The sequence below is a fragment of the Synchiropus splendidus genome, chromosome 16, assembly GCF_027744825.2.
Source record: "Synchiropus splendidus isolate RoL2022-P1 chromosome 16, RoL_Sspl_1.0, whole genome shotgun sequence".
In the NCBI taxonomy this organism is placed as follows: domain Eukaryota; kingdom Metazoa; phylum Chordata; class Actinopteri; order Syngnathiformes; family Callionymidae; genus Synchiropus; species Synchiropus splendidus.
This window is the reverse complement of record NC_071349.1, coordinates 18066214-18092799: the sequence shown is the minus strand read 5'-3', so window position 1 is coordinate 18092799 and position 26586 is coordinate 18066214. Positions and strand designations below refer to the sequence as shown.

Below are 26586 nucleotides of genomic sequence, written 5' to 3'. Positions count from 1 at the left end.
TTATTCCCTCTTTCACTTCAGATGCAAGACTTAACTGTTTGGATCTGGGTGCAGGCTGCAGGAAGGAACAGTCAGAGCCCAGTTCGTCGCAAGATTACTCAGTGTGTTACAGGAAAGGTAATGGGAAGGTCATATATTGAGAAGTCGGCCACAGAAACAGCTAGGGTCAGGTTAGGTTCAACCCTGTGACAAGACGTCAACAGAGAGTAAAACACAAAACTCTGTCTTGAGTTCAATTTATTGACGCCATTTAAGCTTCTTTTTTGGTGTCTGATATGCGCTGCTTGGTTCCTACAGGCACCAAAGACAACTCCACCTACATCGTCCAGACGCTGGACTTCCATCTGGGCCACAACACCATGGTGACCAAACCCTGCGGCGCGCTGGAGAGCCCCATGGCCACCATCACCAAGATCACCCGGCGCCGCCACGAGAACCCGCCGCACGGCGTAGCCACCGTCAAAGAGTGGTTCAACTACGTCACTGCCATGAGGAACGAAGGTAGCACACACCCCGTCTCTGGAGATTCAGATGTGGCCCTGACTCTGCCTTCTCTTCCGTCCAGAGTTGAACCTGCTCAGGAATGTGGAAGCCAACAACCAGGAGGCCGGCGCCGCCGCCAAGAGCTCGAGTCTGCTGAGCAGCTTCCGCAGCAACTCCAGCTACAACCACGAGACCGAGACCATATTCGCACTGCCCAGGATGCAGCTGGACTTCAAGTCCATCCACGTCCAGAAACCCAGCGAGCCTTCGCTCTCAGGTGGAACATTATCGTGGTCGGTGACGTGAGCAGCTTCTCACTGCTGTTACGTTTGTGCTGCAGACCCAGACAGCAAGCCCAAGGTGGAGTGCAGCGTGGTGACAGAGTTCACCGACCACATCTGCGTCACCATGGACGCCGAGCTCATCATGTTCCTCCATGACCTGGTGTCAGCTTACCTGAAGGAGAAGGAGAAAGGTCTGTCTTGTTCCCAGATGCTAAACGGAGACGTGAATTTCATCTGTCGCTTCTGATGCCATGTGCTGCCAGCACTAGCTACAGATCACCACTGTTTAGAAGTCGCACCTGAGACTTGAGTTCTGAGACCCAGTTCACTTGTCTGACTCCGAGCAAGGGAGTAAAGCAGCCCTGCCTCGGACCGTGTCCCCTCTCAGGAGACAAGCTGAGGCCATGATCACTTTCTGTTTGGACTTGAAGTGTAATCCGTGCCGTCCGTTAATTTATTTCTCGATATTTATTTTAGTAATATGCATCCACGTTCACGAAGCTGAACGATTCAATCTTTTCAAACAAAGATTTACGCTCTGATGATCCTGAAAATGCATCAAATAATCAAGAGAATTCTTTGGAAATACATCTTTGTTGACATACTTGAGAAATATTATTTTTTCTTCAAAGAGTCAATAATGTGAGGCATCTGAAAGAATGTTTTTCTTATATTTTGCTGACTAATTATGGTCAGTACTTCCAGAAAACTGCAGTGTTTCAGATCATATTCCCAATTTAATTTTGCCAAAAATATTTCCCCTGTTTCTGTCCAGGTGCCTTTATGTTACAGATGTTTAGTCTGGTTACTAGTTCAAAGTTTCTTGATCCATCAACACTAGTTGGTACTTGTACTGTACAGCCTGGATTGAATAGAACTGCGTTACCAAGGGGAAGCAGCTTTTGTTGAGTATAAAATGGACAAAAATAAGACTGAAGCGCCCAGACTGTACAATGCACTCGACTCACAGCTCCTGTCCTCCTCAGCCTTGTTTGCCCCGCGGATGTTTGCCGCCCGGCCGGGTCAGAAGAGCCCCACCGCCCTGCACGACAACAGCTCCTCGGACAAAGACAAAGAGGAGAGCATCAACTACACCACGGTGGACTGGAGGGAGTTCATGTGCAACACCTGGCACCTGGAGCCCACCCTCAGGTGAGCGGCTGCCCTCCTCTCCGCGGGGCTGCTTTTGACCCGCTCACCTGTGTGTGCAGGCTCATCTCCTGGACCGGACGCAAGATCGACCCGGTGGGCGTGGACTACATCCTGCAGAAGCTGGGCTTCCATCACGCCAGGACTACCATCCCCAAATGGCTGCAGCGGGGCGTGATGGACCCACTGGACAAAGTTCTGTCGGTGCTGATCAAGAAGCTGGGCGCCGCCCTGCAGGACGAGAAGGAGAGGAAGGGGCGGGACCGCGAGGAGCACTGAAGTCTTGTCCAGTCACTGGAGCACTGAAGCCACTACTGTACAAACCTAGCCTGAACCTCCAGCTGAAGCGTCGTCTGTATATGTTGAACAAAGTAGGGATTTTTTCATTTTGGACGAAAGGTGACAGACCCCGCCTCCTGACCTGCCATCACCCACCTTAACGCTTTATTTAAGACTCGCCGACGTCTCATGAGATGACTTCCCGATTCATGGCCTTTCTTTGTTCCACAGGGAGACACACTAGATATGATTTATTTTTTTAGAGCAGCCTTTGGATATTTAAGAGCGAATCAGTGAGCGTTGGATGTGAAGCAGCCGACTCCACGTGAGGATGGTTATTATTTATAGGTGTGTGTGTGTGTGTGTGCGTGTGTGTGTCTGTCCAGTGTTAGCTTGGTGTGTCAAGCTTGTTTTTATCCTTTTTTAATCCATGTAATAGAGCCGGTGTATATAATTCAATTTCTTAAACGTGTTGGTTTCCTAACTTAATAAAAAAGATGCCATTTGATTTGATTTACTCTGCGGTTCTCTGGTTTCGTTTCAGCCAAGCTGCGGATGTTAGACACCGTTTCCTCTGTTATCACTTCCTGTGTAGGGCGGCTTCCAGGATGAGGGACAGAAGTGAGAAGCAGAAGAGCAGCAGCAGCTGGTTGGACGGTGGCTCAGGTCAGGGCCTGCATGAGCGGTGAGCACCAGGCTCAACGATGACTGAGACGAGTTTTATTTTTGATATTATTAGTATACATTTCTTATTCTTCTCTGGGTTTTTCGTTTTTTTCTTTTACCACAGAATATTTACGACTTCTGATCATTCCACTTCCTTGGTGTTGATTTCCAATTCCTTTTTTTTCCAGTGCAATTTTTTTTGCGCTTTATTTTCTTCTCAATATTTCAGTCATTCTGTTTTCCCCATTGGGGGTTGAATTCTAATGGCTTATCCCTCCACCTCATTCCTCAGAACCATGGTTGAAGGAAGATTTTGTGCCTTTGAAATGAGACACCACCTAACTGCAAGTGCATTGTGCAAAAGCAGCAATCGATAAATCACAAATACTGGAATCAAGTATTTAATGCGGAACAAAAGTACAGCTCTTTTTTTTCATTTATTTATTTTTTGCTCCATAACTTTAACTGATTTGTCCCCAAGATAGTGGCCACATTCGTGACTTGAAAGTCTGTCTTTAGTAGAGGAACAAGACAGTGAAGGTTTATGTTTGTGGGATCCATCAAACTTGGCACCTCCTCCTCAGGCTTTAAGGTTCGTCCTGCAAGACAGAAAACAGTTCAGATGTCTGACAAATCGCTGTGCAGGAATTCATGGTTTACCAGGGACGTGATGAAGGTGCTCTGCACGGAGAGAAACTCTTCGTCGGAAAGGAGTTTCCGAAGTTTGGCATCGATTTCTCTGAGCGCCTCCATTTCCGAGGCTTCCGGGGCGTAACAGTTAGAGAAGTTCCTCTGGAAGACGGGTCAAAACAGTTTCACCTACGGAGTCTGACCTTCAGACTCTCCTCTTGGAAGAGCTGTTGGAGGTTTACCAACTTCTATGTTTGCGCCTACCTCACTGTCCCCTTGACCCCTCTCCATAGTCCCTCCGTTGATGTCCCAGAGAAGCTCCGCCAGGCGGGTCTTCTCTGCCTCCGTCATCACCACGTCACCATCCTCCTCCTTAATAAACATGGCAGGGTGAGACAGAGTATTTACTTCATTCTGAAGCACCCGAGACCCGGGCAACAGCTTGGTCTGGCCCCAGATGCTCAATAAGCAGAGGGAGCACTTTCCCAGCAAAGTTGCCAATTGCAGTCATGCACCATCATTACTACTGGAGTTCACAAGATCCTGACATGGCGGACATGTTGGTACGAGAACTCCCAGAACAGTTCCACCGCCCGTTGTTTTGAATCAAGCATGCAACCCCTTTCTCCATATCTCAAAGGCCCAATCTTCTTCAGGTGACCAGTGAAGGACACTTGCAGACTATGGCCCCACATTTTAGGCAACGTCGGCTAAAAGACCAGAACATTTCCAGCTCTAGTTTCTTATGTACCTCTTGCTCCTCTGTGTCTCTCTGGTCCAGGTTTTGCTCATCATAAAACTCATCCAAAGGGCTTGTTTCTTGCTGCCCTGGATCGGTCTTCCTGCGACTTGAAGTGCCAGTTTCGCCCAACTCCATTTCACCTGTCAAACATCCTGATTATGACGGGATCCTGGCCATTCAGGGTTCTCTACTGTGTGCAGTCGCCCTATATTCATGAACCCATTCCCTCCTTCCATGTTATGACGTTCTTACCCTCTTGAAGTTTTCTCGTCTGCTCCGAGGATGAATTGGGCGACCACCTCGAGAACTCCGCTTGACTGGACTCTTCTTTCAATGGTGATGCTCGCATGTTGGGTGTGGGACCAAAACGGAACAAAAGTATTTGATCGATGACAGACGACTGACAGGACACAACAACGCGACTACCGAGCTAAGGCTATGAGTGGGAGCCCAAGTGGCGTTGACACTGCGGTCGGTATGCCTCAACAGTGGTATCTCTTGAGGCATACCGACAAGAAACAGAACCGGTACTGTTGGGTTCAACATTTTCCGGAAAATATCTCAGATCAGTCCCCAAGGAGTTAAGGAAAAAGAGTATCGTAGCAGCTCATGAAGGTACCGGCAGGTGAATTTCTTGGATGGGAGACTGGGCACCCCTCAAATATAAGGGCAGCTAGATGGTTCCGATACGGTTTCTAGGAACTCACTTGGCTCCTCGTCATCAGGTGTTCGGCTTGCTGCTGTACTGTCTTCTCTCCCTTCAAACCCTGCGAGATCAGAACCAATCCAGTTCCAGGACAGTTAATCGGCTTCCTACGATGTGACCTACCAAAATACGAATCCAGAGCCAGAAACATCTCCGTGTTCCTTGCCTCCTTGGCACTTGCAACGTGGCCGTACGGAATATTCTCCTGTCAACGGTAAATCACTTATTCTTACAGTTCTTTCCTTGCTTACTCAGCACCCTGAGCATTTTGCGCTGAGTCACCCACCACCTCACACACAGGCAACAGCTGTACCAGGATCATTCAATGGTGAAGTGTTGCTCAGGAAACACAACATGAGATCAAATGGTATCAATATTGACAATACAAAACATAGAAGATTCTCCTCAACAAGGTGGTGGGCGTGTAAGGTATAAAAGAGGCGTAAAACCCTTTAGGTAAATTGTGTAAACAGCTCTGTTTTGGGGGGAAATCAACCCTGAAATGTGTGGGGAAAAAAAGTGCTTCAAAAGAAAAATCAGCTGACTATACACTCTGAATTATGCTGACTCTACATTCGCATTGAAAATATATAAAACACAGAATGTTTTTTCTCCCAGCTGACGAGAACAAATGATGAAAGAATGAAAACAGAACTAATGGTGCCAACTCAGCGTAGAAGCATTGCTCACTGTCCCACTGGCTATTGACTTTACTTGGAAAACACATGCTTGGTGTTTTGGGCGGACATATGGGCCACGAGAAGATTTTCTTTGGTCATTATTTGACGGTCAGTTTTCACCAGGATCTGACCTCAAATTGACTTCAGGTCTGACTGTAGGGTGGGTCTGTCCCGGACGACAGTTTTCTTCCAGGGAGATGAGATTGATAAGATCTCAATTTCGGAGGAACCTGACGGAAGTTGGACCAGAATAGAGGACCTTGGGTGTTTCCTTTATGGAGGGAAGTGGTCGGACACTAGTTGGATGACCAACCCTAAGGTGAAAAAGGCCCCTGGTCAGTCAGTGACTTCATGCATCCCAACAGTTGGAATATCTTCCCACTGGATCCGTACGTCAGTGCTGGACTGAAGACTGGGCTACACTTCCCGAGTACCTACCTGCAGTTCCCTCCACAGTTTGGACTTTGACTCTCTGAGGTGGCGCTTGGCCACTTTCTCTTTACAGGCGGCCGACAACAGAAGAGAATCCAGCCGAGCCATTTCCTCGATGGCCTTCTGGAATTCTTGTTGATTGGCTTCCTCGTCCTCGGCCACGGAAAACTCACCTGTGTTTGACACCGGGTCAGACCAGAGATAGCCTCAGAGGAAGTGCGTCACAAACCGAGGTCGTTGAGTCCCGGTGAGTCGGGGTCTCCTTCAGGGCTGCTGGATCGCTGTTGGGAGTCGCACATCAACATCCGACGTCCCACATCTGTGGACCGCTCCTTTACCTGGTTGTCCGCGACGTCGCTACTCATCGGGTCAGAGTCGGTCGCCGACGTGTGCGTTCCTGAATCCTTCAACATAGAATGTGTGGCTTTCATCTTGACATTTCCTCCCCCCTACACCAAAGTGTTGGTTAGCTTTCTCAACGTAGCAGGTTGGACGCCATCTTTGAGCTCAATTCTGTCCGATCGATACACATCTTTCGTGACCCGCTTATTTAAGCTAGCTAGCTTCTGAACAGCATGAAGGGACACTTCAGTGTCAAACTTTCAAGTTAAGTGCAGCCATTTCCTCTGTGTCAGACTGAAGAAATACCCGCCTCTTACCGCCTTTCCCGGTGACACCTGTTGATTCCATAAATTCTCCTTTTGAGGACGAGGAATCTTTGACTTGATCATTTTATTATACGATGTTTCGAGGTGAAATTTGCTTCACAACACAACTATTTGCACGCCCAATGAATCGATATGGGTTTGTAGTTGATTCTTGCCGTGACTGAACAAAGGCACTTCCTGTTGACATTGAGGTTTTTAAAGCGAAATTTTGGCTTTGACACCTTGATGATCCAGATAAAGTGACACCCCTCTGTTGATGGTCAATAGCAGTAGTTACTACTGTCGTCTCCTACTTTTTCTCTGCAGTTTATTCTGGAGATTTTTGCAGGCAAGAAAAGGGATGGAATGAGGGCCTTTCCCACGAAGACAGACCTGCTGTCCTCTATTTTCGTTCGACAACAATTAGACACGTTCACTCCGGAGATTTGTTTGTTTGAAGCTGCAGGCAAGATCTGGCGTTGTATCCGCTAGAAAGGATGTGTCTGAATTGTCATTTTTGAAACTTGAACGCTGGAATCAGAAGGATGCATCATGTGATCAACTCAAGTTTTTTTTTTGTTTTTTTTCAGAGCTCAAACATGAAACGGGATTAGCAAAAACGATAATCTGGAAATTACTCAAGTCAAATTGTTTTATTAAAACAAGACTCTAATGTAGAAACTGTAATATTTACAAAGTCATTTTTTGTTACAGTGTTAGAAATATTGTCCATTTTGGTCATAAAAACATTCCTGATAAAACACTTGCATGATCATTGATTTGTCGCCGTTGTTATTTTTAAAATACATCAAGAATAGACTGACTGAGAAATACATTTCTTAGAGGTTAAAGGTGTGGTGACAAACATTAACACATAGCTAACAGCAAGCAGGTCAGTCATTTTGTTCACTCCGCGGGCGTGTTGAGTTGAGTTGAGTGGAACTCCACTAGCCAAATGTAACCACAAGTCATTGGAATGATCTTATTGAACCTGGGTTAGTTTCCAGACGATCATCCCGCCGGAGGGAGTCAGTCCACAGCACCTGCTCTAGATACAGGAAGTGCCCGCAGCTTTCATGTGGCCGGGTGACAGCAGACGGCGACTTGTGCTCTGAAAAATGGTGGATCCTCTTCCTACTTCTTCTAATCACATTGGCGGGAGCCTGAATACGTTGGGCTACACGATGCGCGTGTCGTCCTGACGGTCCGACCAGCTGTTCACACCTGCGGCCGCTTCACCTCGTCCTGGTTCACGCACTTGTATATCTCTGGTTCTGTCAAACAGCAGGAGCCACGAGTCAGTCAAAGTGACATCTGGAGTCTGAAAACAAGACGAGCAGCTGTGACAATTACCCGCTGCCGCCGGTCCTTTGAGCTTTTGGTAACATCTGTAGCACAGGATGAGCAAAATGACCTCCACCCACTGGGATATGTAGAGCAGCAGCGGGAAGAGAAACATGGGCCCGATGACCTGCGAGGGGAAGGCCACTTTTAAGATGGTGGTGCTCAGCTGGATGTTTTGGCATCCGGTCTCCATGGAGACGGTTCGGCTGCATCTGCAGGGGAAGAATCGACGTCTTCAGTTTGCTTGTCTTGAAAACCCGCTCGGTCAGTGATGGTGTGAGAATGTGCGGCAACATGGAGGGCTTCACTGACTGTTGCCGGACACGTGGCTCTGGGTTTGAGTGACTTACTGATGACTGAGTCGGCACACGAGGGACAGAACGTATCCCAGGATGTACCCGATCAGGGGCATCAGGGCCGCGGCGACGATGAGGTCCGGCATCAGGATCAACCATATGGTCTCTCCCAGAGACAGCGCCGAGAGGGTGAAGACCACAATGGCCGATATGATCATGATGACAATGCCTCCCTGTTGGTGAAGGAAAGACCTGTCACTATTTTGATCGGAGGAATCCAACGGGGTCAGGGTTAAGGTTAAACTCAAGGTTATATAATGGCCTTCAAAGTAAACATCCCGGAGGGAGATGACATCATCTCTATGAGAGGACATTCTTCAAACCGCTGCCGCTTCCGAATCATGAGAAAACCTTTGAAAAGCAAGGGAACACCCCGTATCCCTGATACGCAGAGACCTGCACCATGGTTTCCCGCCTTTACGAGAGGCAGGCTTTACTTACGTTCAAAATTATGCCGCAATATTTCGGCTTGTAATGCTTCACGGCGATGCCGATGCCACACGGCACCAGAGTGAGGACCAGCGCGATGATGATGCCGGTGTACGGCACAGCTTCCTGCAGACCTGGAAATCCTCTGCAGTACAACATGAGCATCAGGGGCATCAGACCCAGGGCTGCAACACTTGAGCAGGTGGTCATCACGATGCTGGAAGTGAACGCAGAACATAGAGCATCGGAAGAGTCGTGCATCAGTTTATTTCTGGTATTGAAAGATTTGTTCTACATCTACATATTGAAACATTCTGTGTGTCTCTTAATGTAAACATCGGCACTGCAGTGTTTGGTTGCAACCCATCCTCACTCTCATGGCGTAATATATTGACCTTGAGAAAGACTTTGTCATTGACACATTTTCAATTGAAGCACATGTTCCCCCTTCCGTGGCATCCTGACGCCGTGGACAGCGTTAGGGTTCAGTAACGTATGGGATGGCGCTCCATTCATACTAAATACAACGTGTCATAGGCCTTTTTTTTTTTTTTCCATCCATTGACACACCAATGCGTCAACATGCCACACGGAAGGCTGTTTGGTGTCGGTGTAGGACGAAAAAAATATGTGTCACTATGGGAGTGAGGATGGGTTGAATGGAGCTAACTGCTCTCTGTCAAGTGCCTGCTGAGGTCACAGGATGGTTAAAGTCACCTGGGCCCCTAAATATCGCTTGTTGGATGGGCTTTTTTCTGTGGCATCTTCGACGTCCTCTTCTTAAATCCCTTTAGAACTCACCATTCTGTCTTAAATGAGTAACTTCAATCTCTTACATGCACAGCACTGTGGTCTACATTGTGAGCGATGGAATCATTCAGGATTTATGGGCTCCTACCTGAGGTTCATGTCTCCGTTTATGGCCAGCGAGAAGGCGTTGGACAGAGTCCCCCCGGGGCAGCAGCCGCAGATCAGCACCGTCACCGCCTTGATGGGCTCCATGTCCAAGCTTTTGGCCAGGCAGAAAGCGGTGAGCGGCATGATGCCGAACTGGGCCACGATGGCGATGGCCACTCCTTTGGGCTTCAGCAGGTGAGCCCGGATTTTGGAAACCTCCATGGTACATCCGAGCGAGATCATGATGATGAAGAGGATGACCACGGCGAAGATGTTGATGACGCCGCTCATGCCACTGGACAGGAAGTCTGCGCTTCTATTCCCAAACACCTGCTGCTGGTGGTGGACGCCATCCAGGACGTCGGTGGTGTTCATGGCCGCGGACGTGTTCCAACTGACAAGGAAATCACATCGACGGCTTAAATAAGAAGCAGGCGGGCAGCCGTGGTCAAACAACCAATACTTCGCTGTTTGTGTTGCTTCGGGTCTTGAAAACAACAAGTGGATGTTGACAGGCAACAAACGCTGACTAGTTCTGTACACTGTCAGTGACGCACAGTACATTGCTCCAATAACGGCTTTTTCTCAGGCGTCATTGTTCTGAATATACTATTAATGAGGAAGAGCGGCCATTTTAAAAATGAATGCACCAGTAACCGGGACACTCGACACCACTGTCGGATAGATTGAGTTCAATACAGTCACTTGTTACACAGACATAAACGGTTGCTAACCATTAAAACCACCGTTGCACCATTTCTCACAATATATTTCAAATGTGTTTTTCTTTCTGTTTTCTTTTTTTGTTTAGCAAGCGATCCCACTTTATTTCATTGTCGATGACTGAGTAACGTAGTAGAGCTGTGACAATATACTGGATATACGTGTGTAGAAAAATGTTAGGTGAATGATTATATAACTGTAGTTCAAAGTTAGTGATTAAACAACGCTCAATATGTTCAATATTGTCTGGTTAAATAAAAATCTCTACCGCGCGCATTGTTAGTACCCGTCGCAGGCAAATGTTAGTACAGTGGTGCCTTGGTTTTCAAGCATCCCGGACTTCGAACAAATCAGAGTTCGAACAAAAATTTTGAGTTTTTTTTTCTTTGGATTTCGAACGAAAATCCAGAACTCAACGCCCCCGAAAAAAAACGGAAAAAACATAACGTGCGCGGACCGATCAGCTGACCCACGAGGTGCTTTGTTACTGTGTATAACACAGCCTCTGTATGCAGACGTGTCCCGTTAGCTCCATTTACTGACTGTTTTTTCTTCATATCGAGGTGTAAAACCTTTCCTGTCTCCACACTGGACCGTGGTAGAGTGTCACAGGGGAGGTGCTGGAGCGCTCACTCCAGGGTTTGATGTCCTGTTGTGGGCTGGAGCTGGGACAGGGATGAGGCCAGTCTGGGACAGAGCGTGACTTGGTTTATGACTTTGTCACAGCCAAACTGCACAGAAGCGCACATTCAGAGCTGGACACGCACCGGGCACCTCTTCACTTCTGGAGAGACGTCACTCACTCGGCAACCCCTCCCACATGCAGCGGCCACACACATAGAGGAACAGCCACCTGCAGCACACACTCTACATTCACTCCTACAAAAGACTATTTTAAGGCTTGGAACGCATTGTTTCTTTTTCCATTCATTGTAATGGGAAAAGTAGATTCTCGAACGGCCGTCTGGAACGTTGAGATGTGGTTGCTCTGTGTATAACCCGCTGTAAGGACTACAATTATTTTAGAATGTATTAATTTATAAATGATTTGCTGCCTTTTATTGATCACAGTTGACTAAATGCCACCAAAATTCTAACTTTCTCTATCAAACGCTTTCGTGGACTTGAGTTCATTCATACATGGTCCACAGTCGCTGCCACATTCCCTGGTGAGCTACAGCTAAAAAAAACCCAATATTGGCTAAAAATAAATGAACATAGAAATTATTTTATTTTTCATTTTAAAACCCTTCTAGTTTTCAACCACAATACAAAAATGTTTCAGCCAATATTCTGCTTTCCAATCCTATATTCTTTTTTTCAGCCAGCATATGTTTTTGTTCGATGCCAATGTCAACTGTCCCTGTTCTGGCCCCATACGGCAAAAGCTTCTGGCTCCGACAGACAGAAACCAAACACTGAAATCTACAGTCCACCGTCAGGAAGTTGTTGAAAGGTAATAACACATTCAAACTTTGAATTTAAAGAAAATTACGAACAAAATACAACCAAAGTTGAAGCTTACAAACTTCTATGTGGCTGACAATATTATTGACCAACATAGGTAAACAGAGTCTCCTGAGTCAATAGAGACTGAAGCTAAATTCCTACCTGGATTCTTCCGAGTTGCTCACACACTTGCCTCCATGCCTCCAACTATTTCCTCTGTAGAGGAACTAAAGTCTCCCCCTCTCCCTCCTCTCCGTCCTCCCCCTCCTCCCCCTCTCATGTGACATCAGGCCGAGTCCTTCCAGCGCATCTCAAAGGCAAACTTGTCTCCCGTTAAAACTCTCTCTGCCGGGAAACGCTCGCCGCACACATGCCGGCGTCGCTCCACCGTGGGAAAGCTCCCCATCAACCCGCCGGTCCGTGTGGCAGGGAGGTCCATTCAGGAGGAAACAGCTTTTCATGGAGCTGCTTTTGGCTGCCAGAATGAGGCGCTGCCCCACAAAAATGTCCAGCTTGATTCACGTGAGGAGCCCCACAGTAGCCACTAATCTTGCACAGCACAGAGGAGATTATGGCAAGATGAATCCACAGCACTGCTCACGTGTCCACTCCTGGAATCCACTTGGAAGTCAGCCCACTTCTGGGACAGATTCTGGTGGACTTCCTCATTGTGGTGTTGATGCCCCCATTGGCTCCATTTCCAGCACATACAGTCATCAACAGAGGACTGCGTGTTGTCTGTGTCCTGTGATGGACTGGGGGCCTGTCCAGGGTGTCCATCGCAAGAGAAATTCTTACTTGTCGCCATGTGCCCAAGTATTTGCATTACTGGCCCCGTGTGAAAACGGGCTCATAAAAATATTTGTTTTGCTTACTGTATTTCAAATGTTTTTTTAGAAACAAAATTCTCCCAGCGCCCAAAATATGGACTACGCTGAAGGTTTGTTTTTCCAGTGTTTTTATTGAAACTTGTCTGTGGTACAACAGTTTAATGTTTTATTTTTCAAAATATTTTTTTACAATATATGTCTGGAGTGGCAATTTTTATTTATTTATTTTTTCTGTTTTTATTACCGCTGCCATGGAGGTTATGTTCCAGGTTCCATCCTGGGTTTTGGCAGTCACACTGGATCATTTTAAATTCGTTTCATTTTCACTTGCGGGCTGATGAACGACCTCTGCCGGAGGATTTGTTTCTAAAGGCCTTGCTTTATCTGTCTGTCTGATCATTTGTGTTCGAATAACCTCAAAAGCCATGCACAGATTTAGATGAAATTTTCAGGAAATATACGACACTGGAAAAGGATTCAGTTTGGGGAGCGAACTGGATCACCGTTCGGATCTGGGAATTTTTTTGCAGCACTCTTTAATGTTGAGAGATTGTGGTGGGGTGAAGCTGCTTGGCAGAGGTTTGCACTCTCTGAGTGCTCTTACATCAGAGTCGACTATCGATTGTGTTTTTGTACAGTTTACAGTTTTTTTCCCAGCAACTAAACAACGTTTTGGAATTTTTGTTCTCTTCAATTCCTCTATCTGATCTGTACATAGAGTTGGTGGAAAGTAGTTTTTTCTCTGTCGCACTTTGTGACTAAAACGTGTCTTTTCTTCTCTTCTTTTTCCAGCCGTTTCAAGTGTCATTCAACTCTCAGCATATTCCCAAACTCGTGACCATGCGTTCATGACCTCACTGATTAAAGTCGGAAGAATCCATCTTCAGGAAACCCTTTGACAAGACGTTGCCCCAGGAAACAAGGTCATCTTTCAGAAACAAGCCCCAGTCACTCCAGCTTCTCTGGCCTGACTTTGGTTCAGGAGACGTGACTCTTTCCACCGCTCGATCGGGGGGAACAACGCAGTGGTAATATTGAGTGGCATGCGTTCATCTTATTTAACAAGCGCTAAAACAAACCCCTGTTGTTTGTGATCCCTGCTGCTCCGCTGCACCTGAAATCAGGCGTCCGAAACTTCTCAAACTGAGAGCTCACCGGAACACGTTCCTGAGCTCCTCTCACTTGAGAATAAGAGCCACTTCTCAGTCATCCATCTTTTCCTCGTACACTATTAAGGCTTCATTTTAGTGGACCGTTTTCTGTGCAGCAAGTGTGCAGAGTCGGGGTCCAGTGTCGGAGTCTGACCACCATCGGCCCTCGTTCCCTGACACAAGGGCAGAGTTGTTGTTGAAGAGTTCCCTGCTGACTGTTGACCACTCTCTGAACAGGCCTCAGCTGGAGCAACATTGCATGAGATCCTGGACAGTTTTGCTGAGAAAGCATCAGTTTCCTTTATCCATCAAACAAGTTACTCAAACTGTGACAAATGTAGCATTTTAAAAATAACCATGAAGCTAAATTGTGTCATACATAAACACAATTTTAACACAGTTCTCCCAGCTCTGCATGAAGACAAAAACGTGCCTGACTCCCTCTGCAGGCGGATGACAGACTTCCTGACCAGCCGGAGTCAGCGTGTGCGGCTGTGGACGACCGTCTCCGACACTCGAACCCTCAACATCGGGTCTCCTCAGGGCTGTGTTCTCTCTCCATGGCTCCTCTCTCTGTACACTAACTGCTGCACCTCCAGCCACCAGTCTGTGAAGCTGATCAAGTTTGTGGATGACACCACCATCATCGGGCTCATCTGAGATGGAGGTGGAGCGGCTGGTGTCCTGGTGCAGCCACAACAACCTGGAGCTCAACGCCCAGAAGACAGTGGAGATGGTCATAGACTTCAGGAGAGTAACAGTTTCTATGTCCCCTCTCATGTTGGCTGGTTCACCTATTCCCATTGTAGACTCCTGGTGCTTCCTGGGAACCACCATCACTGAGGACCTCAAATGGGAGCCAACCATCAGGTCCCTCATCAGGAAGGTCCAGCACAGAATCTTCTTCCTGAGGCAGCTACGAAAACTACGACTGCCGACGAAGTTGCTGGTGGAGTTCTACACGGCCACCATCCAGTCCATCCTCACCTCTTCCATCACCGTCTGGCACAACAGCGCCACCTCCAGAGACCAGAGCAGACTGCAGCGCATCGTACGTTCTGCTGAGAAGGTGATCTTCAGGACCTGTATGCCTCTAGGACCCAGAGACGTGCAGGTCGGATCAGAGCCGATCCTTCTCATTCTGGTCATGGACTGTTTGTTCCTCTTCCCTCTGGCAGGAGGCTACGGTCCATCCAGCCAGACCAGAACCTCCCGTCACAGGAACAGCTTCTTCCCCTCAGCTATCATACTGTTAAATCCGTGAACAGCCTTTGTGATTTTATTTTATTTTATTTTATTTTATTTTATTTTATTTCATTTTATTTCATTTTATTTTATTCTGATTCTAACCATGAAGCTAAATAGTGTCGTACATAAACAGGAGTGAAGATATTATTCGTGACGACATAAATATTGCGGCAAATAGACGCGAATAAATTCGCCTCCTCGTTTTTCGTTTCGTTTTAGGGTTTCGCGAGCTAAAAACTACGTTGCCCAGAATGCCCCGTGGTGTGCGCATGCGCCGTTTTTGTTGTGTCCATGTGTAGGCAAATCACGTGGAACGAGTCCGTCTGTCGTCATGTCTGTGCCGTGCTAGATGATTTCGGCTCGTTGCTCTGCTCCGCCGCTCCTGTAGTGACAGCCGCATATTTTCCTTTTCACATCCACCGAAGAATGAGCGAAAACGATGACGTCGAAGTCGACAGCGATGTACGTGCCCCAGTTTTCCTCCGCGACTCATCGTTAGCTGTTTAGCATGTTAGCTTCCTGTCGCCAGAGTTTCGCTCGGACGAATATTGCGACGCTCTCCGGTTGTTTTCTCTCTGTTTGTTTGTGTGTGGGCTTCGCTGGCTGCCAGCTTGACATTTAACCCCCTGCTGTGCTCTATAAACGAACACATTTAAACCGTCTTGTTTTAGCAGAACGGCCAGGCGTGCTAACTTGTACTAGCATGTCTGTCACTGAGGATCAGCAGCAGGGCGTCATTCTCTCAGTCGAGTCCATGCAAATGTCCGCGTTAAAAACCGTGTGTTTACTACGCTTCCTTGTTCAATAGCGTGTGGAGATCAGGAAGACACGCCCTTCTGGTTTACGTTGTCGAAGCTGCCGTGTTCAGTTGAAGTGGTTAGGTTCCAGATTCCATTCATTCACGTTCTTTGGTTTATACGTGAAATGGAGTTGATCCCAGCAGGAGGCGAGGGACCCCCTGGACAGCGAGCCAGTACGTCACAGGATAGGGTTGAAACTTTGAGTTTTAGTGAACCAGGTCTTTTCTGTCTGGGCGTTATGTTGAGACAGGAACTGACCTGCCCTGTCACTTTGCAACAAGTTGCTTCTGTTTTCCTCATGTTGTGGTCTGGATACTTGCTGACACTGACCTTTGATATTCACCAAGTGAAGCACATTGATGTGGACACATTCAATAGTACGGGGTGCACTTCGCTGTGTAGTGCAACCTGATGCTGTGTATGATAAATCATGCTGCGTGTTTGGATTCAGCATTGAGTGTAAAACAAAGTACTGAAAATCCTTTGTGTCTTCTGCATGGATTTCAATCGTCTAATGTGAATTGTCAGCCACACTTATAGCTGAAAATGTTGATCGACCAAATGTACATTTGTTTTTATTAATAATTCTAGATGAGCCCAGTTTTCCCTCGAAGAACAATATAGCTCCTTCTATTTTTTTAATCATTCCTCACGAATGCTCTTTAATGTTTGAAGAAAATTAAACAAATGTATGTACAGTTTTTTTTTATAGTGAATATGTTTGTGAAACTGTCGCCTCTCTATCAGGCGTCATCAGAGTAAACGTCAGCGACCACAAAAATGCCTGGCAAATTATTATCCGATGGCTTAATAAACAAACCAGTCGATGAAAACAGGCTGAAGCCGTGAAACACCCAAGTCTGTTTGAGAGCGGTTTGATGCTGGTGCAAACACAGGAACAGCCCAGTCACAATACTTGACGTTACTGGGTTGACCTACTTTTACCCGGGATTTCGCTCGACTTGAGAGAGATGTAGCGCTCACCGCACCATGTTATGTTCAGGATTCATTGCGATTACAAATTGTGTTCCAAAACACTTCAGTTTATGTACATTGTCAAGTACAGAATGAATCGGTATCTTAAGGGGCGAGGTGCTAGCTTGATCGTAGCACCTTCAGCGTCCCTTGATGTGCTTACTCACGTTGTTACTAAGCAACAAAACAGGTGGACTTGCTTTGCAGCTGCGCAGCAGAACCTCCTCAACATAAATAATTTCCTGCATGAAGAGACGTGTTGCATATTTTTTGCATCACCACAAACATTGGATACGAGTGTTGATGCTTGTATTTGAGCAACAGGAGCTGAAACCTAGTTTTTTGGATTGCAAAACAACTAAAGATAGTAACGTTCACTTCCATCCGACTGTGCTGACAGTTCTGTGTTGACAAGAACTGTAAGAAAAATGACTTACTGCTTTATTGTCACCCAGACGTATTTACAAAAACAGAGTCCTGCAGAAGCGCTGACAGGCAGATCTGTGCGAGACTCAATCGTCGAAGCACCGATTCTATTGTCTTTAATTTGTCTCTCTCCGTTCCCCCCAATCCCAAGTGGTTCATTAACCCCCTTTTCACCTCCAAACGAGGACAAATTCAATGGCTCCTCCACGCCACAGTGGATTCAATCAATAGCAGTTTGTTGAAGGATCGCTCCCTAAATTTAGGGGTTGAACTTCCTCTTTGTGTTTTTAGGTCACTGTGAATGTTACAAAAATGCAGCTCCTCATAGCAAAGTTTTCTGTGTTTTCTGCTTCTTCCTCCTTCCATCTTGATCCACACTGAAAAAAAATTGGTTAACCAAATTTTGTCATAAAGTGACTCATCTTTACTCATGAAATATACTCAATTTACTTAGGAATATATTTCTGGAGGGTAGTCACACCTCTGTGTGTGATCAGCCTGGTTGCTCTCCTCTTCTTACTTGGTTTCTCCATCTCCAAAATTCTTCGTCCAACACCGTCTCTCCTCTCCACGGGGCTCCAACTTTTTCACAATTAAATGTCAGCGATTACTGTTGAGTTATTTGTGGCATAAGCTTGACATCTGTGTAGCGAGGCGAATGTGCCATTTGAAGATGCTTAAAAACAGTATTGTGTCGCTCAAGACTCAACTAGGTGCTGTAACTGTTTGCAGGCAGACAAGCGAGCACATCACAACGCGCTGGAGCGCAAGCGGAGGGACCACATTAAGGACAGTTTCCACGGGTTACGAGACTCTGTTCCCGCACTGCAGGGAGAAAAGGTACTGAAACGTTTTGTGAGACGTGTTTGACATCAGCGGGGACTGTTTATCCAACACACCTTGACTGGCTCCTGCCAGAGATTTGCCTCTTCTGTCTGTGGCTGCATGTCTCTGACATGTTTCCTTGCGTGTTTCTAAACAAATATTTTAACTATTAGTGTTTGTGGTTTCGTGTCTCCAAGTCATCATGGATGTTGTGGCAACGGGTTCATCATGAGCCTGAGGCCTGTGCATCTTCGCTGGTCTCATGAATGGATGACCAATGTCCGTCTACGATTCAATCTGCTGCGATACATCACAGTCCTGAATTCTTATGTAACAGAAAATCAGCTTTTGGAGACACGATACCACCCTGGTATCGGGTATCAACCCGATCCAGCCTCTTGAAGTGGGATCAGGTATTGTGAAAAGGGCAGATCTTGGCATTTAAACTCTAGGTTTCGAGCTCACGTTGACATCACATGTGGCACCGGCCGGAATGATAACATGGCAGCTGCAGATACTCACCCCAGCTCTGTGGAAGTATGTCACTCTCCTTACACAAAACGTGCTTGCAACATTTGGTAGTCGAATGAAAACAAAACACTGTGTTTAAGTAAATACCAAGTTTGTAATTCAACCTTAAATCATTTTTGCCTTTCACTCAGTGCATGGCCAGTGCCATGCCACAGCATGAAGGGAAGGCTGACACTTTCAACACTGGTAAGGGATCTGTATCGGTCCTTACCCAAAGCCCAGATATTGGCGATTCCCTAATAGATACATTTCAACTCTCTTTATTTTAAGTGTTCTCTCTTTCCTCACAAAAAACAATATATCTTTATATATAGTTATAGCTACTCGACTAGCCTGCCTTTTTGACTCTATTATGCTAGTTTTCGTTGCTGTGGCTCCGAGATGGTAGCGTTAACCGAAGCTCCAATGCCTTTGCCAGGCGTGGAAACTCGAGGTTTTCCGCGACCGAAACAGTCATTGTTCGTGATGAAATGGCCACAATGGCAGTTTCCTTGCCTCCTCAGTATTTGCTGGCTGCCCCTAAGCTGTTGCAATTCTATGGACGAACTAGACAGATAAACCATGTCAGTTTATTGGATAATAGTCATCTGTTAAGTCGCATCATTGCATCAATGCAGAATCATTCATGTCTGCGTTGCAAAGCCCGGGATTATTTTTGACGTCCCTAATGTCCTGTGTCGCTCTTGTTATTTATTTATTGATGCGTTTGTTGCTATATCCGAAGCTGCGTTTTCCATAGGGGCGTCAATTTGATCCTCCAAGGCCTGGGGTGGTGCGTTTTTTTTCTTGCACCACTCCTGGACCTCGGAACTTGAAGACCCCTGAGAGCTTGAAACTGCTTAAAACGGAGGTTGAATCATGTCAAGGACCAAGCCCGAGTCGGGCCTTGCCTTGTCCTTGTGAGTGCCTGGGGCTGAATGTGTTGTTAGGTGGTTGTATTGTGGGAGCAGTAGGTTCTTCCCATGTATCGGAAGTCTTTGGTGCTGTTGTGTAACCTTCCAGCTGCTGTGTATGTGTTGACGCTGTCGCTCTGTGCTGAAAGAAGTGTGTTAAACAGGCGTCCCGGGCACAGATTCTGGACAAAGCCACAGAGTACATCCAGTACATGAGGAGGAAAAATCACACGCACCAGCAGGACATCGACGACCTGAAGAAGCAGAACGCGCAGCTGGAGCAACAGGGTCCGTCCGCACGCCTCCTGTTGATTCGCCTTTATTTGAGCACCCGAGTCACATGCGCCTCCTGTGTTTGCAGTCAGAGCGCTGGAGAAGGCCAAAGGGAACACGCAGCTCCAGACCAACTACTCCTCCGACAGCAGCCTGTACACCAACCGCAAAGGAAGCGCCGTGTCAGCATTCGACGGCGGCTCGGATTCCAGCTCCGAGTCGGAGCCGGACGAGCCGCCCAACCGGAAGAGGCCGCGCGTGGACCCCAGCTAGAGTCGGGCGAAATCCACAGTCTCTAAAAAAAGAAAAAGAAACCCACCAGCCCTGAGCATCTCTGACCAGACTGTGAGTGAGAGGTGTGATCTGTGTTCCACGACTCCCCAAACCAGGCAGCTCTGCACACACAGACTTGACTCCAACCTTTCCCTGGTGAATGTCACTCAAAGCAGATTTCTGTTGTGAATGAGCCTGTGTCATGTGTCTAACTCTATACTCCTAAGTGGTTTGTAAAGAAGAAGCCTCCACATCATGTCTGCCCGTACTGAAAACTGTTTTTTTTTTTTTCTTTTTACGTGAGACCGTTTTCATTTTGTCAATCCTTATGTTCCATTCCATGGATGTTACCGGTATGTTGTACATACTGCCAACAGCTGTCTTGCGAGTTGAGGCGAACCTTTACAAGACTTTAAATAAAACTATTTTATTTTTTTGGGATGCATTTGTGACTCCAGCTCTTTTTTTTTTTATTGGTGAAGATAAATATTAGCTTTGGATCCATCACTTTTTACAGTATTTTGCGCCAGTGCACCGTGGTTCTTCTTTTATTTTAACATTTCACTGGATTGTTGTAGACTGGGGTCTGTCCTGGCTGGTTTAACCAGTCAAGATTTGGGGTTTGTTTTTTACCAAACAAACTCGCTTCATTTGAAGAAATTTTTAATATTTCAAATGGCTATTAGATGTACAAACAATCCAATACCAAGATTTGTCGATTATAGAAGAACCATATCACATTTTTGAGTCTGTATTTTTCTTGAAAACAAGACATGAAGTTTAGTGCTGTATCCCTCAAACAGGGGAATTGGGTTTTAATTTTCTGAAAATGTGCAGAGCTGTGAATCTCGTTTTGAGGAACACCATGAAATAAACGTCCAAATATAAGTAGCATTTTCCACCTATGCTCAATATTAGCCTTGTGGCTAACGATCTTTGTCTACAGCTAATGTTTTGAAATATGGACGTCTGGATATTTTCTTTCCGTTTCCATCTACACTTTTCGTTTGTCCTTGTGTGACTGTAATTATTGCTTTGCTGAAATATGTAAACGATTATGCCGTTTATGTTTGTTTATGTCAACAACGCTGGCTTAGCGTGAAACAGCCCGCCTTTAAACGCTTACTTCATGAACCGTTTATCGCCTCGGGCGACGTTTCAGTCGCGACGAGACTTCGCTGCCCGTAAATAAAGTCGAGAAACTACGTTTACAAATATATCCACTTAGCTTGTGTTAGCATCGTTTTTAACTGAAACGCGCTTTTCTTGTTTTGTTTTTGTATAACAAATCATCTGTGAGTTTTCTTAGAAGGGAGGGTGTTGAGTGCAGGGTGGTGTTTCCGAGCTGCAGTGAACGCGGCGCTGCGCCTGCGGACTGGTGAAGGCATCACGCAGAGCAAACATGAGGGAGTCGATGCTCCTGCGTGTTGTTTTAATGGTCTGGGATGGCGAAACAGTACGACATTCTCTTCAGGCTGCTCATGCTCGGGGACTCGGGGGTCGGGAAGACGTGCATGCTCCGCAGGTTCACCGACAGAGAGTTCGACCCGGCTCACATTTCCACCATCGGTAAGGCTCCGTCCGCGGGTTCCCCCTGGTGCGCGTGCGGGTAGGCCACGGTGGGCGCGCGCGCCTCCGCCGGAGCTGGCTGGAATTCACTCGCTGCAGAATATTTGGCACCAAGAAACGTCTTTTTTCTGTGTGGGAGCTGTCGAGTTCTAAGCGGAGCAGTTGGAGTTGAAGAACAAGTCGACTCATTTGAATACGTAAATAACGTCAGTTAGCCAAGTATAAACACTTTGTTTCTCTCTGGGACGTTTAAAGCTGTGAAATTTAACATAAACGACCGTAAATATGGAGTTCTGAGACTCTTATTTGATAGTTTGTCACGCGTCACTTCAACGTCATCGTGAATTGTTTTGGAATTAAATAAAGTTTTTTTTTTTCCTCCGGGTCACGTGACTATGAATCAAGCCCTTCGATTTGTAAATGGAGTCCCACCTTTTGTTTTTGGTGTCTAGTTTGGATTGCTTCACCGTAAAAATTGACTTTAGTTTGAGGCGATTGTGACGTAGAAGCGGCGATAGTGAATTAACGTTTGAACTGAGCGGATCCATTGAGTTGTTGAGTCAGGTTCGTCGCGCCTTCTGACGTCAACAACGTGTCCCTCCGGACACGTTCCGCCAAACGTCAAGTCTCCTTCTCCTCCATCTGTTCCAGGGGTGGACTTTAAGATGAAAACGCTGGAGATCGATGGCATCAGGGTTCGAGTGCAGATATGGTAGGTGGCGGCCATGTTTGTAGTTTGCGTCAAATTGATTTATTTATTTATATATATAGACATATAGTTTTTGTTTTTGGAAACTGGAGGCCTCAGACCGAAATTTCGTTTTTGTGCAATGACAATAAAGAAAGTCTAAGTCTAAATATTCATGAAGTGGTGCCGCTCAGGGACACGGCGGGTCAGGAGCGCTACCAGACCATCACACAGCAGTACTACAGGCGTGCGCAGGTGAGAGTGTAAACCTGTGATACAGCTAATTGTTATTGGTGTCTTTTTATTCCATTATTTATGTATTAAATAAAAGAAATTGATTATAAGAATTACCTCTGAAAACTTTTTATTTTACTTCTAGATTAGTTGTTAAGTTAATGTTAGTACAGTGGTATCTTGGTTTTCGAACGTCTCGGAGTTCGAACAAAAATTTTGAGATTTGTTTCAGATTTCGAACGAAAATCCAGAACTCGAACGCCCCCGAAAAGCCAGAAAAAACATACCGTGCACGGACCGATCAGCTGACGCACGAGGCGCTTTGTTATAGTGTATAACGCAGCCTCTGTATGCAGACGTGTCCCGTTAGCTCCATTTACTGACTGTTTTTTCTTCATATTGAGGTGTAAAACCTTTCCTGTCTCCACACTGGACCGTGGTAGAGTGTCACAGGGGAGGTGCTGGAGCGCTCACTCCAGGGTTTGATGTCCTGTTGTGGGCTGGAGCTGGGACAGGGATGAGGCCAGTCTGGGACAGAGCGTGACTTGGTTTATGACTTTGTCACAGCCAAACTGCACAGAAGCGCACATTCAGAGCTGGACACGCACCGGGCACCTCTTCACTTCTGGAGAGACCTCACTCACTCGGCAACCCCTCCCACATGCAGCGGCCACACACATAGAGGAACAGCCACCTGCAGCAGACACTCTACATTCACTCCTACAAAAGACTATTTTAAGGCTTGGAACGCAGTAGTTCTTTTTCCATTCATTGTAATGGGAAAAATCGATTCAGATTTAAAACAAATCGCTTCTCGAACGGCCGTCTGGAGCGAATTGTGGTCGAGAACCGAGGTACCACTGTATTTTTCATGGGGAAATAATGAAACTGTAATTCATAGTTGTATCTTAAAGGTGAGAAAATATTAATTCCATATATCTTATTAATTCAAAGGTGTGACACTCAGACATGTGTTGTTTCTGACCCAGGGAATCGTCCTGGTGTATGACATCACCAGCGAGCCGTCCTTCCAGCACATCGTCAAGTGGGCGAGCGACGTGGACGAGGTGAGTCGCCCGCACGTCAGGTCACCTCCACCTCTATCTCCTGTTTATTCATCATCTGGGTTGAATTTTTTCAGTACGCCCCCGAAAAAGTGCAGCGGATCTTAGTTGGGAACAAATGTGACGAGGAGTCGTTCAGGCGGGTCAGCAGCGAGGACGGAAGCAAGGTGAGCTCCAGACAGACGCTCCAGAGTCACATAACGCGCCATTGGGAAGGTCGAATGAAGGTCGACTGCTTCCTGTTAACCCTCGGTTTGTGTCTTCACACAAGCTTGCGGAGACATACGGAATGGAGTTCTTCGAGACCAGCGCGTCCACCGGCAGCAACATCAGCGAGGTAGCCCAGCAGCGAAGCCCTGGAGTGCACCGCATGTTCCTCAATGTTCCTCCTGCTCTCTGTCGTCTCTGCGCAGTCTTTCACCCGGATGACTGAAATGGTCCTGCAGGCGCACAGGAGGGACGTGGACAGCCTGCTGGGCTCTCTGGACGACTACCTGGACAGCGCTGCCCTGGACGACGAGGAGAGCCCAGCAAACAAGCTCAAGACCTGTGCCTGTTAGGGAATAAAGTCCGGTAGTTCTTTTGAAATTCCACCTCTTCAGAGTCCTGTCAAGTGTTGAGGGATGGTAAAGCAGTCACCACTAGTTGCCAGCAGAGGGAGCCAAAGCTTCGGAGGAAGTGCCGTCCCTTCATTTGGTGCTCGCTATAACGCAGGAATTTGCACAAACTACTTTGGGAAAAATACATTAAAATATTCAGGTCTCATGATAATGTAAAACCCCTGCAAAAAGTTGTGAAATAAACCCCGTATTTCCTGTGGTGTAACTTTCATAAACACGAGTCTAAACTCACTGCTAAACGTTTTCCACGGTTTACACATTTGAAGATGCTATTACGTTGTAAACATTAATAAAAAATCTATTTAAATAAATGCTGAGTCAGTGAATGAGTTGGGGAAAAATGCCATTCATGTTTTTTTAATGGACGAAATCTGATCGCGTCTTCAATCATGGATGAGTTGTCGGACACGGCGCGTGACCGCGCGCTGCTTCCTCTTCCTCACCATCACTGGGTTTAGACTCAACGGTCTCAAGCTCATGTGTAGAGATTCGGTTTAAATTTGATCAAGAAGGTCAGTAACCAACGGCACATCGTGGATGATGCGTTCAGGTGCCGTCGGAATTGTAGTCAGTGCGACTGCAGCGACTAACAAATCCGATTCTAGCTGCTTTTAATTCATCATGTTGAGCTGAAGGCATGTTCAACAATGGAATTTACCACAGCACCATGAAGGCATCATCCCTGACCTGTGGTATATCCTGGAAACACTGATGTTTTGAGGGAGAGCTGGAGTTTCTCCAACAGTTTTAGAAGCAGCTCAAAAGACTGGAGGGGTTTTGTCGATCCCGGAAGTGGTCCGGCGCGACCGTCATGGACCAGCCTCCTGCCCGGCCACCTGACACCGACTCTCAGCTCTCAAAAGAGTCAGGTGACACGCGCTGTCACGCACTCGGATCCTGTCTCGCCGCGGAGAGGACGCAAGGATGACCTTCATCGCCAAGACCTTCTACGACCTGAGGGCCACCACCCTGGAGGGGGACTCGGTGGACTTCAACGTGTTCCGAGGCCGGGTGGTCCTGATAGAGAACGTGGCCTCGCTGTGAGGGACCACCACCCGGGACTTCAGCGAGCTCAACCTGCTCCAGAGCAAGTACCCGCACCGGCTGGTGGTCCTGGGCTTCCCCTGCAACCAGTTCGGATACCAGGTCAGAAGGTCACTTTGCACGCAGATGATGTGCGCAGCCCTGTGCAGCCGCTGGTCATAATGTTTCGGCTCATACCTCTATCCTCCTACTGCAGTTATTGATCATCCGTGAGAGATTCGGCAGCTCTCTTTTAGGGTCCAGATGACGGGATCGCTTTGTATTTCAGGAGAACTGTTCCAACGGCGAGATCCTCAATTCCCTCCAACATGTTCGTCCCGGCCAAGGCTTCCGGCCGAACTTCACGCTCTTCCAGAAGTGCGAAGTCAACGGCGCCAACACGCACCCGGTCTTCGCCTACCTGAAGGACAAGCTCCCGTACCCCGATGACGACCCGCACTCGCTCATGCAGGACCCCAGGTTCCTCACCTGGAGCCCGGTGAGCAGGAGCGACGTCTCCTGGAACTTCGAGAAGTTCCTCATCGGGCCAGAGGGGGAGCCCTTCAAGCGCTACAGCAAGAAGTTCGCCACGGCCGACACCGAGCCGGACATCCAGCGCCTGCTGCGGCTGACCAAGAACTGAGAGCCGCGTCCGCTTCCTTTAAGTCTTAGTTAATGACGGTGATGTTCTGAAAGTCCGCAGGGACGTTACCTGAGCTCCTGTAAGCGCTTAGAGCAAGTGGACCCTGAAGCACGCGACGTCACTGGGGTGCGGTGCCGTGACTTTACCAGCAGATGGCGATGTTGTTTTTCTGGACAATTAAAACCAGCTTCCACCGACGTCTTCCGTCGTCTTTCATCGAAGTTATATACATATATAGAGCTAGATGTTTTTCATGATGAAAAAAAAAATCAGGAACACATTTAAGAAGTTTAAATTACATGGATAATTTGAGAAATGTATATTTCACAATATATTTCTTTGAAAATAAATGCATCTCCTAAATCTAACAATCGATTTCCTGGTTGCCTGACACATTTATTAATTGAAGAAAAAAATACATAAAATAAATGACGTTGTAAATGTATTGATACAAGTCTTTCAATTCTGAAATTGCGTATATTTAAATATGCAGTTATACATTATTAATAGAATATAAATATTTAGTGATTAATATAATTAAAACAGTAATCATATTTTTGTTTGTATTTGTTCGCAAAATAATGACCAGCCTCAACTAATGTCTTCCGCCTTTTTTTTTTAAAT

General features: G+C 46.8%; 6 protein-coding genes across 13 annotated transcripts in view; 4 read left to right on the top strand and 2 right to left on the bottom strand.

Annotated features, from left to right (window-relative positions):
• The window catches only part of kiaa1109 (KIAA1109 ortholog), a 41407-nt gene extending 38551 nt beyond the window's left edge, over positions 1 to 2856 (top strand). For 2 of the 6 annotated variants that reach the window (XM_053844698.1, XM_053844700.1), the window contains exons 86-91: positions 55 to 117; positions 298 to 501; positions 566 to 760; positions 824 to 958; positions 1754 to 1919; positions 1979 to 2856. In XM_053844698.1, coding sequence (XP_053700673.1) covers positions 55 to 117; positions 298 to 501; positions 566 to 760; positions 824 to 958; positions 1754 to 1919; positions 1979 to 2195 — 980 coding nt within the window. In that variant the 3' untranslated portion in view covers positions 2196 to 2856. The remainder of the gene's footprint in view (positions 1 to 54; positions 118 to 297; positions 502 to 565; positions 761 to 823; positions 959 to 1753; positions 1920 to 1978) is intronic. The other 4 variants (XM_053844703.1, XM_053844699.1, XM_053844701.1 and 1 more) reach the window with 4 other exon arrangements.
• Positions 2857 to 3270: 414 nt separating this feature from the next.
• Positions 3271 to 6908, bottom strand: LOC128747113 (fibrous sheath-interacting protein 1-like). 2 transcript variants are annotated; one of them, XM_053844706.1, is made up of 11 exons: positions 6711 to 6908; positions 6390 to 6455; positions 6281 to 6332; positions 6058 to 6224; positions 5063 to 5144; positions 4941 to 5000; positions 4486 to 4596; positions 4243 to 4373; positions 3756 to 3863; positions 3522 to 3653; positions 3271 to 3460 (listed from the first exon to the last, which is right to left on the bottom strand). In XM_053844706.1, exons 1-11 carry the CDS (start codon positions 6780 to 6782, stop codon positions 3449 to 3451), a joined length of 993 nt encoding a protein of 330 aa, XP_053700681.1. In that variant the 5' UTR covers positions 6783 to 6908; the 3' UTR covers positions 3271 to 3448. The 2 variants fall into 2 exon arrangements, with proteins under 2 accessions (XP_053700681.1, XP_053700680.1); XM_053844705.1 differs by having other exon boundaries at positions 3273 to 3460; positions 6390 to 6500; positions 6711 to 6907.
• Positions 6909 to 7390: 482 nt separating this feature from the next.
• LOC128747600 (hepatic sodium/bile acid cotransporter-like) lies at positions 7391 to 12112 on the bottom strand. The gene is made up of 6 exons (XM_053845584.1): positions 12059 to 12112; positions 9726 to 10118; positions 8840 to 9044; positions 8393 to 8571; positions 8052 to 8254; positions 7391 to 7972 (listed from the first exon to the last, which is right to left on the bottom strand). The coding sequence occupies exons 2-6, from the start codon at positions 10097 to 10099 to the stop codon at positions 7917 to 7919; spliced, it is 1017 nt and encodes a 338-aa protein (XP_053701559.1). The 5' UTR covers positions 10100 to 10118; positions 12059 to 12112; the 3' UTR covers positions 7391 to 7916.
• A 3308-nt stretch (positions 12113 to 15420) lies between these two features.
• On the top strand, positions 15421 to 20555 carry LOC128747671 (protein max-like). 2 transcript variants are annotated; one of them, XM_053845721.1, is made up of 4 exons: positions 15421 to 15587; positions 18059 to 18166; positions 19740 to 19863; positions 19937 to 20555. In XM_053845721.1, exons 1-4 carry the CDS (start codon positions 15552 to 15554, stop codon positions 20119 to 20121), a joined length of 453 nt encoding a protein of 150 aa, XP_053701696.1. In that variant the 5' UTR covers positions 15421 to 15551; the 3' UTR covers positions 20122 to 20555. The 2 variants fall into 2 exon arrangements, with proteins under 2 accessions (XP_053701696.1, XP_053701695.1); XM_053845720.1 differs by having other exon boundaries at positions 19725 to 19863.
• Positions 20556 to 20699: 144 nt separating this feature from the next.
• Positions 20700 to 24570, top strand: LOC128747670 (ras-related protein Rab-15-like). The gene is made up of 7 exons (XM_053845719.1): positions 20700 to 21690; positions 22342 to 22402; positions 22573 to 22633; positions 23602 to 23679; positions 23754 to 23843; positions 23948 to 24013; positions 24090 to 24570. The coding sequence occupies exons 1-7, from the start codon at positions 21567 to 21569 to the stop codon at positions 24234 to 24236; spliced, it is 627 nt and encodes a 208-aa protein (XP_053701694.1). The 5' UTR covers positions 20700 to 21566; the 3' UTR covers positions 24237 to 24570.
• Positions 24571 to 25102: 532 nt separating this feature from the next.
• gpx2 (glutathione peroxidase 2) lies at positions 25103 to 26131 on the top strand. The gene is made up of 2 exons (XM_053845113.1): positions 25103 to 25442; positions 25609 to 26131. The coding sequence occupies exons 1-2, from the start codon at positions 25221 to 25223 to the stop codon at positions 25960 to 25962; spliced, it is 576 nt and encodes a 191-aa protein (XP_053701088.1). The 5' UTR covers positions 25103 to 25220; the 3' UTR covers positions 25963 to 26131.
• Positions 26132 to 26586: the final 455 nt, after the last annotated feature.

Coding starts and splice junctions, on each gene's coding strand:
- LOC128747670 (XM_053845719.1), top strand. CDS start 21,567: ATGGCGAAACAGTACGACATTCTCTTCAGGCTGCTCATGCTCGGGGAC. Junction 22,403..22,572: donor AGGGTTCGAGTGCAGATATG/GTAGGTGGCGGC, acceptor GGTGCCGCTCAG/GGACACGGCGGGTCAGGAGC. Junction 24,014..24,089: donor CCGGCAGCAACATCAGCGAG/GTAGCCCAGCAG, acceptor GTCTCTGCGCAG/TCTTTCACCCGGATGACTGA.
- LOC128747600 (XM_053845584.1), bottom strand. CDS start 10,099: ATGAACACCACCGACGTCCTGGATGGCGTCCACCACCAGCAGCAGGTG. Junction 8,572..8,839: donor ATTGCGGCATAATTTTGAAC/GTAAGTAAAGCC, acceptor CTTCACCAACAG/GGAGGCATTGTCATCATGAT. Junction 7,973..8,051: donor CAAAGGACCGGCGGCAGCGG/GTAATTGTCACA, acceptor GCTGTTTGACAG/AACCAGAGATATACAAGTGC.
- LOC128747113 (XM_053844705.1), bottom strand. CDS start 6,782: ATGATCAAGTCAAAGATTCCTCGTCCTCAAAAGGAGAATTTATGGAAT. Junction 5,001..5,062: donor GGCTCTGGATTCGTATTTTG/GTAGGTCACATC, acceptor CTGATCTCGCAG/GGTTTGAAGGGAGAGAAGAC. Junction 3,654..3,755: donor GGGGTCAAGGGGACAGTGAG/GTAGGCGCAAAC, acceptor CCCGTCTTCCAG/AGGAACTTCTCTAACTGTTA.
- LOC128747671 (XM_053845720.1), top strand. CDS start 15,552: ATGAGCGAAAACGATGACGTCGAAGTCGACAGCGAT. Junction 18,167..19,724: donor CCGCACTGCAGGGAGAAAAG/GTACTGAAACGT, acceptor CTGTGCTGAAAG/AAGTGTGTTAAACAGGCGTC. Junction 19,864..19,936: donor CGCGCAGCTGGAGCAACAGG/GTCCGTCCGCAC, acceptor CTGTGTTTGCAG/TCAGAGCGCTGGAGAAGGCC.